General features: G+C 50.2%; 1 protein-coding gene across 3 annotated transcripts in view; it reads right to left on the bottom strand.

Moving 5' to 3' along the window:
- PPP3CC (protein phosphatase 3 catalytic subunit gamma) overlaps positions 1 to 12,123 on the bottom strand; it is a 34,995-nt gene extending 22,872 nt beyond the window's left edge. For 2 of the 3 annotated variants that reach the window (XM_042801488.1, XM_042801489.1), the window contains exon 1: positions 11,839 to 12,123. In XM_042801488.1, coding sequence (XP_042657422.1) covers positions 11,839 to 11,890 — 52 coding nt within the window. In that variant the 5' untranslated portion in view covers positions 11,891 to 12,123. The remainder of the gene's footprint in view (positions 1 to 11,838) is intronic. The other variant, XM_042801487.1, reaches the window with a different exon arrangement.
- Between the last annotated feature and the right edge of the window lie 1,413 nt (positions 12,124 to 13,536).

A 13,536-nucleotide genomic window follows, 5' to 3' on the forward strand; every position in this document is an offset into this window, starting at 1 on the left:
GCCATCTTCTCCTTGTATACAAAACCACGTGTTGCACCCAGCCTAGTTTTAATAGCAAAATCTTTAGGTTCGGAGCTTAGAATTTTGCAAGGGCATTAAAAACACACTGTAGATTGCTCCTGAGAAAAGACCACAATCCCCACTCTACTAAGAGGATGTATGCTGCACACCAAGCCACAAACAAACGGACACAAGTGCAAGTGAACTTTTGAGGTGTAAAATGGATTAAAAGGTCAGCTGTGCTCAAGGGACTTTGGTAAAATGAAGATAGGGATATCTTTGCTAGATTACGGTATAAAACTCCATTAGCTGCAAGATTAACACAGGTTTTATTTGCCAGTCCAGGAGCAAGTGGGTATTTGCAGCACTCTCTATTGTTAAGGATGGGAGAATTTGACAAAAAAAAACGCTTCTCTCCCACCAACTCTAAACCCAGAGCATCACAGCCCATTCAGCTGCCCCTCGGTGCAAAAAGACTATATTCCTCCAGGAAAAAAGCACGTGTTTAATTTCTACATCCATACTTAAAGTATGCCCCTATTAAGCTTCATCACAGCTTGAGTCGGACCACGTAATCCATCAGGCATCTTCCTAAGAGAGCAGTTCAAACAAAGCAAAGATCCTCTCCTCCCAGGACTAGAGGCAGTAGCAGCAGACAGAGCGGGGCTGAGCGATCCACTCCTCCAGAAAGAGCCAGTGCCGTGGAAGAGAAAACAAAGCGATCCTCAAATTATTGTTTATATATCTGAGAGTCCCTCGGATGACTGTACAAAGCAACAAAGTGAGATTCTTCACTGAAAAAGGAGCAAGTGCTGTTTGCCTGATGTGGCAAAACTCAGTTTGCTCCCCGAGTGGTTGGGTCCCTATGGAGAAGGAGGTGTCCTCTCACACCGGGGCGTGGGGGGCTTCAGGTCCAAAAATTCACCCAGGATTAAACACGCCCGATAACAAACTTGAGAGATATTTCTCTGCAACTGCTGACACCCACCTGGGAGTGAATCTGAAGGGCACTGAATGCAACAGCCCTTTTCCCTGCTTGCTTCTCATCAAATGAATTATATTACAGATAGATAGTTGAACAGATGGTTACAGATGCACTTTGGGGAGAAAAAAAAAAAAAAAAAAAGAAAAGAGTACATTTTGGGCATTCTGAAGCAGCCAGTACAGCTCAGACAAAACTAAGCGCAAGTAAAAGCTGTCTTTTCTTACGCTCAGACACACGACGTAAGGTACTAACAGCTTCCAATCACTGCACCCTCTCCACCTGCGCTGGAAGGCATCTGAAATATGTGACTGACATTCAGCTAAGGGTTTGACGATTGGGGATGACAGACGTCCATCTGCCACCACGGAGATCCGGGCACCGAAGAAGCCGGACTCGGCTGTCAAAGGTAGAAACGTTCACAGGGAAAAGTCTGCATGGAAGCCATCCGTACCCCCTTTGAAAGGCAGAGAGAAAGCTGCCTCCTGTTGAGCTGTGCATAGCACAAGCAGCAGGTCAGTTTTGGTTTTTTTTTTTTTTTGTTTCCCTAATTTCCAAATAGCCCAATGATATTTTTATCAGACATTTCTATTCCCATTCACACCTAACCTACATTTGTCTATTCAAAGTTGAGTCCAGGGCTCAGGCAGAGCCAGCTAAGTGGCAATGATCTGGAGAAGTTCAGCAATGAAAGGCAACAGCAATGCCATTTTGTGCTTGCAGAAAGCTTAAGTTTCAGGATCACGCAGAGCTTTCACAGTCATTAATGGAGAACAAAACCTTGAAGGCAAGTGATGGATGCTACCGTTACCTACAGCAACGCTCCAGCCAACCTGCTTCAGTGCTGCTCTATTAGGGAGTCCAGACCAAAAGCAGGGACAGGTTGAACCTCAGCAGCTAGAGTAAGCTTGACAAATTCAAACTTGCTGCTAGCCCTAGTATTTATTAGCAACTACCCAATTTTCCATGGAATAATCTTTATTTTCTTGAAATTATGAATCATACAAATTTCTGATTATAAGAACACTGAGATGTCTCTGCTTTAAGAATCCCTGTGCTGGTTTGCATGACATTTTCTCTCCCCTGGGGTGCCTCAGGGCAAGTTTACCCGAGAGCCTGCAAAAGCAGATGTATGCTTGATATTATTTTTCAAAGCCTGGACCAAGCCGTGACAAATAATCTGTGCCATTTTTCAGTCTGAAGCCACGCTGGCACAGGTACCCTGACCCTGTTATATCAGAGAACTACTGCTCTCCTCAGCTACAGAAGCTATGTGGAAACAAAGCGATCACAACGTGGAACAATATATAGCCTCCCACCACCCGAGAAAATAAGTAACTTCTCCCCTTGCCACTGGATTGTACTAACATAAATAACATTAATATCGGAGAAGAGTCACCAAGTAAAGCAAACACCTTCTTTGCAGAAATGCAGCAAGAGCCAGAAACGATTACTCTTGCCATTTCTGCCTGCCCTCCTCCAAACTTTTGCATGTTCTTTCTAATCTTGAGGGCAGCAATTTTCCTTTCTCGCTATGAGTAAGAAACCCCAGATTTCAGAAGCGCCAAAGACTCACAAATGGAGAAAAAAAGAAAAAAAAAAGTTTTGTTTCTCACCCCTCCAAGAGCTGCAGGAGGACAAAGCCCTGCACACAGCTCCTGTGCAGAGCACCAACCAAAACCATCACACTCTCTGTTAACAGGGATGGGGTGTGCGTGGCACACAAGATCTTTCTCATCCATTTTGCAAGCCCTACTGAACGGCAGCTCCTTCGTATACAGAGGAGCATTACATGCAGATCATAATGCCCCAGTTTGATCCAAAACTAGTCAGAGCTGTGCTGTTGGAGCTGAAGCTGGCCACCCAGTGTGCAACTGGTTCAGAGGGCTCGCTCTGATCCTTACCTCCAGCCAGATTCTTTTTTGTAGGACAACCTGAATATCTCCTCACAATAACCCTAAAAATATCTGTATTATACACTGAATTCTATCAAGCTGAATGATTTCTTCGAAGGGGGAGAAACACAGTCATCACAATACTAGAGGTTGAGCAAAACTGAGACTGATCAACTGAACGGTTCCCATCAGCAAATCTGTTTTTACCTTATCAACTATCTTTCAGTCATTCAAGGAGTAACACAAATTTTGAGGCCACGTTGACTTTCGGTTACTAGAATCTGGCACATGCAGTCTGTACAGAAGCCAGGTGCGTTTAATTCCCAAAAAAGCAAGCAACAGTCCTGTGCACCAAAATGCAAATATAAACACAATGTGTGCCAAACGAGCATAACCCAGGCCACGCTTAAAGCACCCACAGATTGGCAGAAGTATTAAGTCCAAAGCCAAGAGGCTAGAAAACAATAAAAACTACCTAAATTGAAGTCCATAACGATTTCGGAAGCCATACAGTTTCTGAAAACTTATAGCTACCTGAACTGTGCTCCTGGACTCCTAAAATCTTTAATTGGGATGGAAGATAATTATTCTTAAACTGTTCTGCTGGTAAAATATCTAGCATGGTCAGTAAATACTGTTATCAGGCTAGGAAAAAAAAAAAAAAAGGTGCCTTTGCCAAAGTAAACCGTGGCCACTCAAGGAGAGTTCACCAGCAGAGCTGCGTGCCAAGGTTTGCCACGGTAGGCAAGCCCAGGGGCAGCTACGATGGCCCCTTGCCGGGTTGCTGACACGCAAGGTGGAGCTGGCACTCTGCTCCCTCTCCGTGCTCCTCGAGGAGCCAGGCGAGATTAAAACCGGAGTATTTAATTAGAACAGAGGCGACTTAAGGCCGTCACCGCACGTCAGCCGCCCAGCCCTCAGCCAGGAGAGCCACCCGCAAAGCTTCCTCCGTGTCAGGCTCTTCACGCCGGGGTTCCTGCCCTGCCACCAAAACCGAAACCAAACCTCGGCGGCAGCCGAGACCCAGGCCCGTGTCGCGGCGTTAGTGTTGCTCTTGCCAAAGTGCTCTGTGGCTCGGAGATGGTCTCAAAAATGCACTCGGTGGGCACTGAATTTCCTCATCCTCCTCGGGAGCGATGCAGACATTAAAGCCGTACTTGCTTGCAAGATCCGTCAAGCTTCCAGCGCCCGCGTTGCTATGCGTAGGTCCCTCTCTTAATGACCAGCACTGATGAGGATTTGCCTGGGATTGTCATTGAGACAATCCGTCTGGAGCCAAGTCCTCTGCCGGGGACACAGGCTCTTTACATCACTGAGTGCCAACTCACCAGCTACCATCAAGGAGAGCACGTAAGCCCTCAGTGCTAGCCTGGAAAAATACCTCTTTTGAGATCCTCAAGCTCTACAGACTCTCCAGCAGTTAAAAATACATGTATTCCTACAAAATAATCACTCAACAGCACACCGACCCACACCGAACCTGGTGTCTCTTCCCCTCAACGGGTCCATCGGTGGGATGCTTTCTTAGCCAACTCGAGGGGGTCACTGCTAAGCTTGAAGGAAAAAGAAAGAAGGAAAAGAAAAAGGCCGAGGTCTACAGCAAACAGCTGCAGCCACTTAAAAAAAAGTGAGCTCACCAAAGGAGACGGGAGGGGATTCCTAGATGTCAGCAGGCAGGGAAAATCACCACCTGTTTCACAAGGTTAGCAAGCTGCCAGCGCGTCCACTAATAGATCGTTAATACAGGAACAGCGGGGTCCTTGTGTCCAAGGCAAATCCCCCACCTGCTGGCAATGTAAATCTGACCCCACCGCCAGCAGCGGCAGCGCAGGGGGGGCTGGCTCTGGTTTTAAAAGCAACTTTAAGCAGACACCGTGTTGCACATTGCGTCCTTTCAAGCTCCTGCTCTCATGACACCGTAGGCAGGCATCGGCTGCTCCACATGGGAAACCTTAACGAAATAACACCCAGAAACACGCCCCGGAGCCCAAGTACCGCCCTGGAATAACGCCGAGCCCAGCCTGCAGGCCCTTGGAGAAGGGACCGTTACGTTGCGTTCAGCGCAAGGTGGTCACACCGCCGATAAATGAGAATTTGAGCACTTGTGATCACCACTGCAGCAAAAAAAGACCAATTGACATACAACAGAGGTCTCAGTTTCTCTTCCCATCTCACACCTTAATGCTTCAACCCGAGCTGCATTCGCACTGGATCAAAATAGCGCTGGTTAAAACATTTCTTGCAATGAGCTCACTCCAATGGACGGCATTTATACCCACATATCACCTTATAACCCCACAGAGGTGCAGATGGTCTGAAGGGAGCTGCAAACTAATTAAAATCTTCCCAGTGGCCACGCTGGAGAGGAAACAGAGCAGCTTGCTTGCAAACCAAAGAGTGAGTAGCCCAATAAATGGGGTAAATAAGTTCTAGGAATGCTTTCAGAGCAGCTTCAGAGATCTTCATGTGCCAGGGACAGAGTTCCAATACAGGAGCCCCCAGTTATTGCTGAACCAGCAAACCCAGCCCTCTGTGCTTCTGTTCGGGGCCTTCCCCCGGAAAACCTTTGTGGATACACACCCAAGACTTCACCTTTGGGATAACAGTCTCCCTGCTGTTTGAGAAGCCATTTTACCACCTTCGCTACACTTCAGGGAATATTTTCTAGAGCAAGCTAGGGCACTGTTGACACCACTTCTCCCTGTTTTCCTGAAATTCACCCTGAACCACTTGTCTTGCACAGCGGACATCCTTGCACACTCTCGCCAGATCCAGCTCAGAGCAGGGAAAGTGCTTTAAACTCACGTTTGACAGGCACCACCACTGCAAAGGTATTCACTAAAGCGGGGGAAGCACTCAGAAGCCAGGAGATTGATGTAGGCTTCTGAAGAGAGAAACCCCACAAGCCCTCTCACGGTGGTGGCCCCAAGCTCCCAGCTGGAAGAGGTGGCATTACTCAACACGCTCACATCCCCCTCTGCTCCTCATGGAAACACAGCGAGAACCTGTTAAGGTTTCACTGCCAGAGATGCTGCAGCCAGAGACAGCAGCAAGGTTTTGCTTCGGAGGCTGGAGGTCTGAAGTCAGAGTGCAGCCCCGATAGCCTGATGCTCCTCCTCCTTGCCAGCTAAATCTTTAAAAGCTTCACAGATTTTTTTTTTTTTCCCTACTGCTTTTGAGCACCCTCTGCACCCAGGAGCATCCACCCTTTGTCTTCCATCTCATCTCTGGTCCATGCCATCCTAACGAGAGGTGCTCTGAGTGCCAGAGCTGCTCCCCATCCCTCCCTCTGCCCCCACACCAAGCTCCTTGCCCTGATGGGTTTTCCCACTACACTTGACCCGGCTCTCAAGTGTCATCAGCATATGCCTCTTTGGCACTGTGAGCCCGGCAGACCAGCCTCCAAGAGCCACTCAGAGCCAAGTCTTGCATTATAGGATAATGCTGATGCCTTTATGTAGCCTGTTTCCTCACTCCCGCTGCTTAATGATGTCTAATTCCATTACCATCCAAGACATTAACGCACTGTACGTCTAGTAAACACACCCGCCACCCCAATGCAAGCTGCAGAGAAGCGCAAGGGATGGAACAGGGAACACCTGGAAAACCAGCCAAGCCAGGAAGGATCCTGGACAAATATAGGTCTCCAAGGAGTATCTTTAGATTAGCAGGCGGCTCTGCCCCCACCAAGACCCCAGGATTTACCTAAATAGCTCCCTTCATCACAAGCAGCCTAGCCTTCATTGCTATTTTAAGCCAGCACCCTGCCCTACTTCCTAAGGAACAGCCTGCCTTCTGCCCATGCAACCAAACGAGCACCAAAAACAACATCAGAGCTACAGGAGACAAATTCCTCTCAACTCTGCCTTCTTTTATTAAATGAAAAATACTATTTCAGCACAGTACCTACCTAATTGGGGCTCATTCGTCCCAATTCCTACAGAATGGGCCATCTCCAAGCAGCTGGCACAGCCTTGAACGGGGGGGTAATGGGATTAACCTTTCACAGGCTAATATCCAGATAGCAGGGAAAGAGAAAAAAAACATTAAACACAGAGGGGTCCAGAGGGACATGACCTTCCCTCCTCTCTGTCCCACCTCCAGCACCAATCTAAAGCATCTGGTGTTATTCTCGGAGGAAATAAATAAAAAGACAGCCCAATCTGCTTTCCCTGACGCCTTATCGCAGTTTTCTAAACAGGTTTTAGTAGCCAAGGCTAGCGTTGGGGCTTAGGTTTTGCCACCAGCAGTGGCATTTCTGTTAAGGAGCATGGCAGCAGCACATCTCTGTTACAGGCTACTGGGAGACCTGACTCTGAGAAGTTTCATATGCAAAAAAAAAAAAGGTACTGCTGGTTCTGTTTGGGGCAGACGAGGGCTACAGGAAGCATACTAAAGCTTGCGTTACCCTAAGATGTTCGCAGCAGTGCCACTTAGCACTGCATTTGACTTCTGATTCATTTTTGGATGAAGTGTCACATGATCTGGCAAAATCGGCACCAATTCTGCAACACCCAGTCTCAGCACAGCCAGAAACCTCCCCCTTTTCCTAGCACATCCCATTTACAAATAATGAAGCACCTTTCCTGCAAGAAAGATCCCCCAAAAATACCAGGTTCCCAAGTAATTTGGAGAGATCCTACAGGATTCATGCTTTAAGGGCTATCTACACTCAGGACCTTCTTGAGCTCTGTCCAGACAGTTGCTGTATTATGACACAACTTGCTTTTTAGAGATCCCATCACTGCATCTTGACCCTGATGGTATTTGCACTTTTCCTTTGGCATGCCCGAGGTCCAAGAGCACGCACCTTGGCCTTTACCTCCATTTTTAGCCATTTGCACAGCTACTTCCTCCCCCCAAGTATTCCTTATTAGCTACAAAATGGTAACACTAAACGTGACGAACCAACCAAAGCATTATGGTCACCAAACACAAAACAAACAACAATGACACTGATGGTATTATGTATTTCTTTTAGGCAAGCCCCAAATACAAGGGAAATTGTGGTTGCCGAAGCCTTCCTTTGCTTTGCATGCAATTACAAAGCAACTCTGACTTTTGTAACGGTGTGTGCTCTGTTATAAAGATTCTCCACAGCTCCCAACCTTCCGCACCTGGAGGAAGCCCAATGCTCAACCATCCAACTGCATTTGTAGAGCAGTAGCTTATATTAAAAACAAGGCAGGAAGACAGCTATACTTTTTTCATAAACTGAAAGCATCTTCAGCCAGCAAGATGAACTAGCACACCCCCTGAACCCTATCTGCTTGGCAGCAGCATGGGGGAAGCTCTCCAGAGCCTCTGAAGCCAGCATCGATTGATCTGATGCCGATTTTTGGGTCCCCAGAGGCACGGCTTCTGTTGAAAGGCACCAGGAGCCTTGCTGAACAAATCCCACGGGATCGGACTCCATGCCTCTAGCAGCATCTCTGCCACGCTACAAAGGCACGTGTTCACTGCACAGAGAGAAGGGGAGAAGCTCACCGGGTGTTTTCTGCTCGAGCATGACTTCACCCGAGCTGAACACACAGGTGGTATGAGATATTGCTGGGGTCAGCACGCTCAGATTGCCCCGCTGTTCCTTCACTCCCAGAAACCTTAGGTAGGTATTAAACAGATGATCTACAACATATCTGAGAAGCTCACACCACAAACCAGACAGCTGATGTGTAAGAGAGCATGGTGTCTGGGGTCTTGCATTCCCACACACACACTTTAAATGTCTTCCAGCCAGGAAAAAACAAACCAGGTATGCAGAAAGGTGCCTGAATAAGCCAAAGTGTTTATGAAAGGACAGCAAAGCTCAAACTTGGGAAAAACACTTGTTTACAGTACACCTTCAGCTACACGGTCTCAGCACCAGTCACCAGCACCTTCTCAATATCAACCCAGCGACAGGGGTTCCATCCATCTACAGAAAAGCAGAAACCCAACGGTACTTCATAAAATGTAGCACAGGCAGTATTGAACATTACGTGAATTAGGCACGTCACTGACGACTGACAAACACACAATGGCTGTCAAAAAGAGGGCACCAGATCCTAGCTGCTCCTTATTCACCAGCTTTCTAACAGTGCAACACAGTAATAATACGCACACATAGAAAACCGCTCAAGATTATTTGCTCTGGCTCAGCCAGGTGTCTAAATACCAATACTCTTTTTTTTTTTAAAAGAATTTTTCATGGATGCAACAGCAAACACAGTAAGCTGGGTTGCCTTCCACCGTTCAGCCACGCTCACATGTCTTTGGATCCTCACAGCACACAGCTACGCTTAACCTCTGCCATTGCTTCCCAGAGGACGTCACACCTTGCAGGCGTGATTCGTGGAGGTGGAACGAAGCAGGATCACTTCTGTGCAAAAAACAACCTCTGCAGGTTTGTTTTCACGGGTGGGAAGGCACCCACCATGCCCAAGTCCTGAGCTCGAGCATCAGGGACACCGCAGTAGCCCAAAGCATTGCGCCCACCTGCCTGCATAATGTGTATTTCACAGGCTGTGGATCCATCAGTTAATTCAAGTCTATCTTTGGGCTAGCGTAGATAAGCGGACCCAGCTAATCGCTCACATTTGCAGCATAATAACCACCCCAAGAGCTCTCATGAGAGCACCAAGTTTGAACATTAACGACTGTGGTTAACATCAGCCATCAGTTAATTGCTACAACTGGGCTACCAGAAAGAAGTTTTTGACGTACCCCAAAATTAAGAGTTTTAATAATGAACGTGAAGTTATCCCAGTACAAGTTTAAGCACAAAACTGAGGCAAATAGAAACGCTGTATTTCTCCTGACTAATCATAATTATAGTTAACACTTCTTCAGGGCTCTAGAGATGTAAATATATAGGTTAAACATAGTTAAAATTCTACATCCTACTTAATTGTAGGCATTTCCAATTGAAGAAAATTAGCTTTTATCTTCAGGTTTAAATTATTAATAACCATGAACAATGTCACCACCTTTAAACAATAATCACAGCCACGGAAGAAGCTATTCCTCCCCAGATTTCTAGAGGCACTTGAATCAGCATCCCAAGCGTACCTGGGGGAAATCAAAGGCTCTCCTTGACAAGTTCCCACGGCTCTTGGAGCACTACTGCACGGAGCAAGCGGGCTCCAGCCAACGCCACGAGCCTCCAGCCCACCTGGCTACGAACTAATTACCAAAATTAGCCGGGGCCATCCTGATGCAGCAGGGTTGTCAAGGCCCCAAGTGGCGTCGGTAACGTCGACAGGATTGCTGATAGGGTTTCCCAGGATCTGGAAGCCCGAAGGAACAGGGACAGCCTGTCGGTAGGGACGACTCAGCTGAATCATAATGGCTGCATTGACATTACCTTCCCTGAACAAAGCCAACCTAAACACACGCAGCTGCCTGGGATTTAGCAGGAGATTTACGGTTCGCACTGGCCACTCGGGCTGCCTGCAGACCTACAAATCACCAAGCCACACACATAGCTCTGGGGGAAAGCCCCGGGTCCCCCAAATCCATGAGCCCTCCAGCCTTATTTTAAGCAGCAGGCCAAAAGCAACCCACGAAAAACACGCGTGGACAGCGCAGAGCTAACCAAGCCCAAGGGGCCTCAAAGTCCAGGCTACCACCCTAGTCTACTTTCCCTTCATTTGAGGCCGTGGTTATTAACATCTAAACATGTGATCAGCCACATGACAGGCTGAAAAAAAAAAATAAAAAAAAAATAAAAATCACTTGGACCCATCCAGAGAAGGTAGAGATGGCAGCATGCACCTCTTGTAGGCACACCTCCATACCCGTATATTATAACCATTCCTGGGAAACTGCTCCTTTCATCAGCCGGCTCAGGGCAGCACGACTGCCTGCAATGATTCAAGCCATCCGGTGAGAAGCTTTAATAACCGGGCGATTGTATAACTTTGACAGCCGGGTGCCTCTCGGCTACAGCAGTGGGTGCTGAGCGAAAGTTTAAGCAAGTGAAGGCGCGCAGTGGATGTTCCCCGATGCGTGGGTATGATAATGGCACTAGATCAATTAGGGCAGCGAAATGTACATCACACAAGCCTCCTCCTAATCCAGGAGTTTCTCAGCTAACGTATTTCTCTCCTCGTTAACCGCTTCAGTGTCTTCTGCTCTTTCAAAAATAGTACCTACTATAACGGGTCCTGAAGAGGGGGCCAGCTGGCACCCGCCTCGGGGCATCAAAAGAGCGAATAGGGCTTTGGGGGAGGCAAGACACAGGCAAGCAGTCAGGGAGCTGTCAGAATGAGGGCAGGGTGGGCTCCCCCCCCTCCACAATCCTCAGCGGTGGCGGGGGGGGGGGAATGTAAAACAGGGCCAGGCCAGCCCCCCTGCTTCCACCCAAAGCAGCGTCTCGGCATCCCAGTCGGGGGGGTGGGAGGATTTCATGGGTGGGAAGAAGCACAATGCCCGTTTCAGCTTCCCCCCCCCACCCCGGGCTGGCACCTCTCTCCTCCCAGCCCAGTGCCCCATCCCTCCTCCGGGAACTGGGCTCTCCCCAGAACGGGGGATTCCCCCCACACACACCCAGAGCAGGGCAGGGACGTCACCCCCCCCTGCCACGGCAACAGAGACTGGGGGGCCCCCCAACCCATCACCCCCCCTCCTCGCACTGCAGCAGGGTGAGGACCTGCACCACAGAAAAGAGGGGGCAGGATTGCTCATCCCCTTAAACCAGGGCTGCCCCCCAGGCCTGAAAATGCCTCCCACCCCCGCTCTCCAGCTCCCCTCAAAACAGAGATATTCCCCCCCCAAAACCAAAGGTGCCCCCCACCCACGGCTCCTCCGCAGTGGTTTCAGCAAGACAAGGGGTGCCCCCTCCTCACCCACTGCTCTCCCTTAGGAGGGGTGCCCCACCAGAACAACGTGTCCCCCCCCAAAATAAAACAAAAAAAGACCCCACAGAACCCCCCCCCCCCCCCCGCAGGCAGCGGGCGCCCTCACCGCCCCCCGGCCCCTCACCCTTGACGATGCGCTCGGTGGTCGGCAGCTTGTTGTGGCCGCGCCCGGACATGGTGGTGATGGTTTGGCGGTGGTTGATGATGATGATGATGGTGGTGGTGGTTTAGTGGCGGGGGCCGCTCCCGGCCTTCCTCCCCACCCCCCCCTCGCCGCGCCCCGCTCCCTTCACCGGGGGGGGGGGGGCCCGCGGGGTGCTCCCAGCGGTTAAGCGGGCGCTGGGGATCCGCTGGGTGCCCCGGCGGCTCCGCTCCGCTCCCCCCACCCCCCGCCGCCCTCCTCCTTCTCTCTTCCCTCCTCCTCCTCCTCCTCTTCCTCCTCCTCCTCCTCCTCCTCCTCCCCCCCCCTCCCCGGGCCCCGCGCAGGCCCACACTGCGCAAGCGCCGTTCCGCACCCGCCCCGCCTCTCCGCATTGCGCCTGCGCAGCAGCCGGCGGGGGGAGAGGTCCGGTGCCACGCATGCGCGCCGCGTCACGTGGGGGGGCGCGCCGCAGCCCCTTCCTGCCGCCATCTTGGAGGGGAAGGGGGTGTTGCTAGGCGACGGGGCGGGGGGGGCAGCATCATGGCGGCAGGGCTCTTTGCTGAGGGGTGCGATGCCGTTTCCCTCCCTGGGCCCCTCAGCGTCCCCCTGCCACCTCCCTCCGCCTGGTACAGGGCCAGCGGAGGTGTGTGTGGGGGGGAAAAAGACGTAACAGGTAAAAATAAACCTCCACCGCGCCCCCCTGGCAGCACAAATTGGGAGATAAGGCGCTGGGCGCGCAGCGTTCGCACAGATTTTGGGATGTGGGGAGGCAGAGAGAAGCCTCGCTGCTAAATAATCAGAGCCTGAGTTTCTCTGAGGGTTGAGGGTGACCCCAGCCAGCGTGGTTTAACCTTTCTGCAACTCAGGTTGCAGGGCTTCATCAAAACACGAGGGGTTTGCAGCAAAAAAAGACCCCCACCTGAAGCCTCGATGCGCAGCCCGGGAGCACTGGTGCCTGACAGGCCCCGTGGAAGCACCGAGCCAGCGCCGAGGAAGAGGGAGCTCAAGTCAGATGCATCCTGCGACCTTTCTTCCTTAATATAGCATGCATTTTTGAAAAAACACCGCAGAATTTCAAGATTCCTTTTCTTTAGCTGCAACGGGTTTTCTAAAAATTGCGCTCGCCCCTTGGAGCTGGCAGCTTGAGGGTAATGGTATATAAAAAGGCAAAGAAGGCGAAGTAGAAAAGCAAAGTATGCCTTTTTTTTTTTTTTTTCCTTTTATCTTTTTTTTCCCCTCTCCCTAATGCAGGGTGGGGAAGCAAGGACACGAATAACACATCTCCGAGTCAGGCTCCCTCGTGTGAGCTGGCGAGGAATACAACATCCCACAGCCCCACTCCGAAACCTCAGCCTCCCTCCAGCCAAACGTCAATGCTTGGAAATACATTAAAAAAAAAAAAAATTTAAAAAGGGCTTTTCGATTCTTAAAGGCGACTCCTGGAACGCTGTGCCACGCGGGCAGATGGGGGGGGGGGGTGTCAGTGCCATCTTCTGTCAGGCACACCGCACTGCACAACCCTGGAAATTGGGGCTGGAAAAGCGGGATTGCATCACCCAGCCCTTCCAGCGTGGCTCAAACCCTTCCCCTTGGAAAAATCCTGAACCGGCAGAGCTCCCACCCCTTCACACCCCAACCAGCTGTGGCCACAGGGAAGTTTCTGCCGCTAGAGCACGCTTG

Source organism: Tyto alba, unplaced genomic scaffold (assembly GCF_018691265.1).
Source record: "Tyto alba isolate M040663 unplaced genomic scaffold, T.alba_DEE_v4.0 Super-Scaffold_34, whole genome shotgun sequence".
Classification (NCBI taxonomy): Eukaryota; Metazoa; Chordata; class Aves; order Strigiformes; family Tytonidae; genus Tyto; species Tyto alba.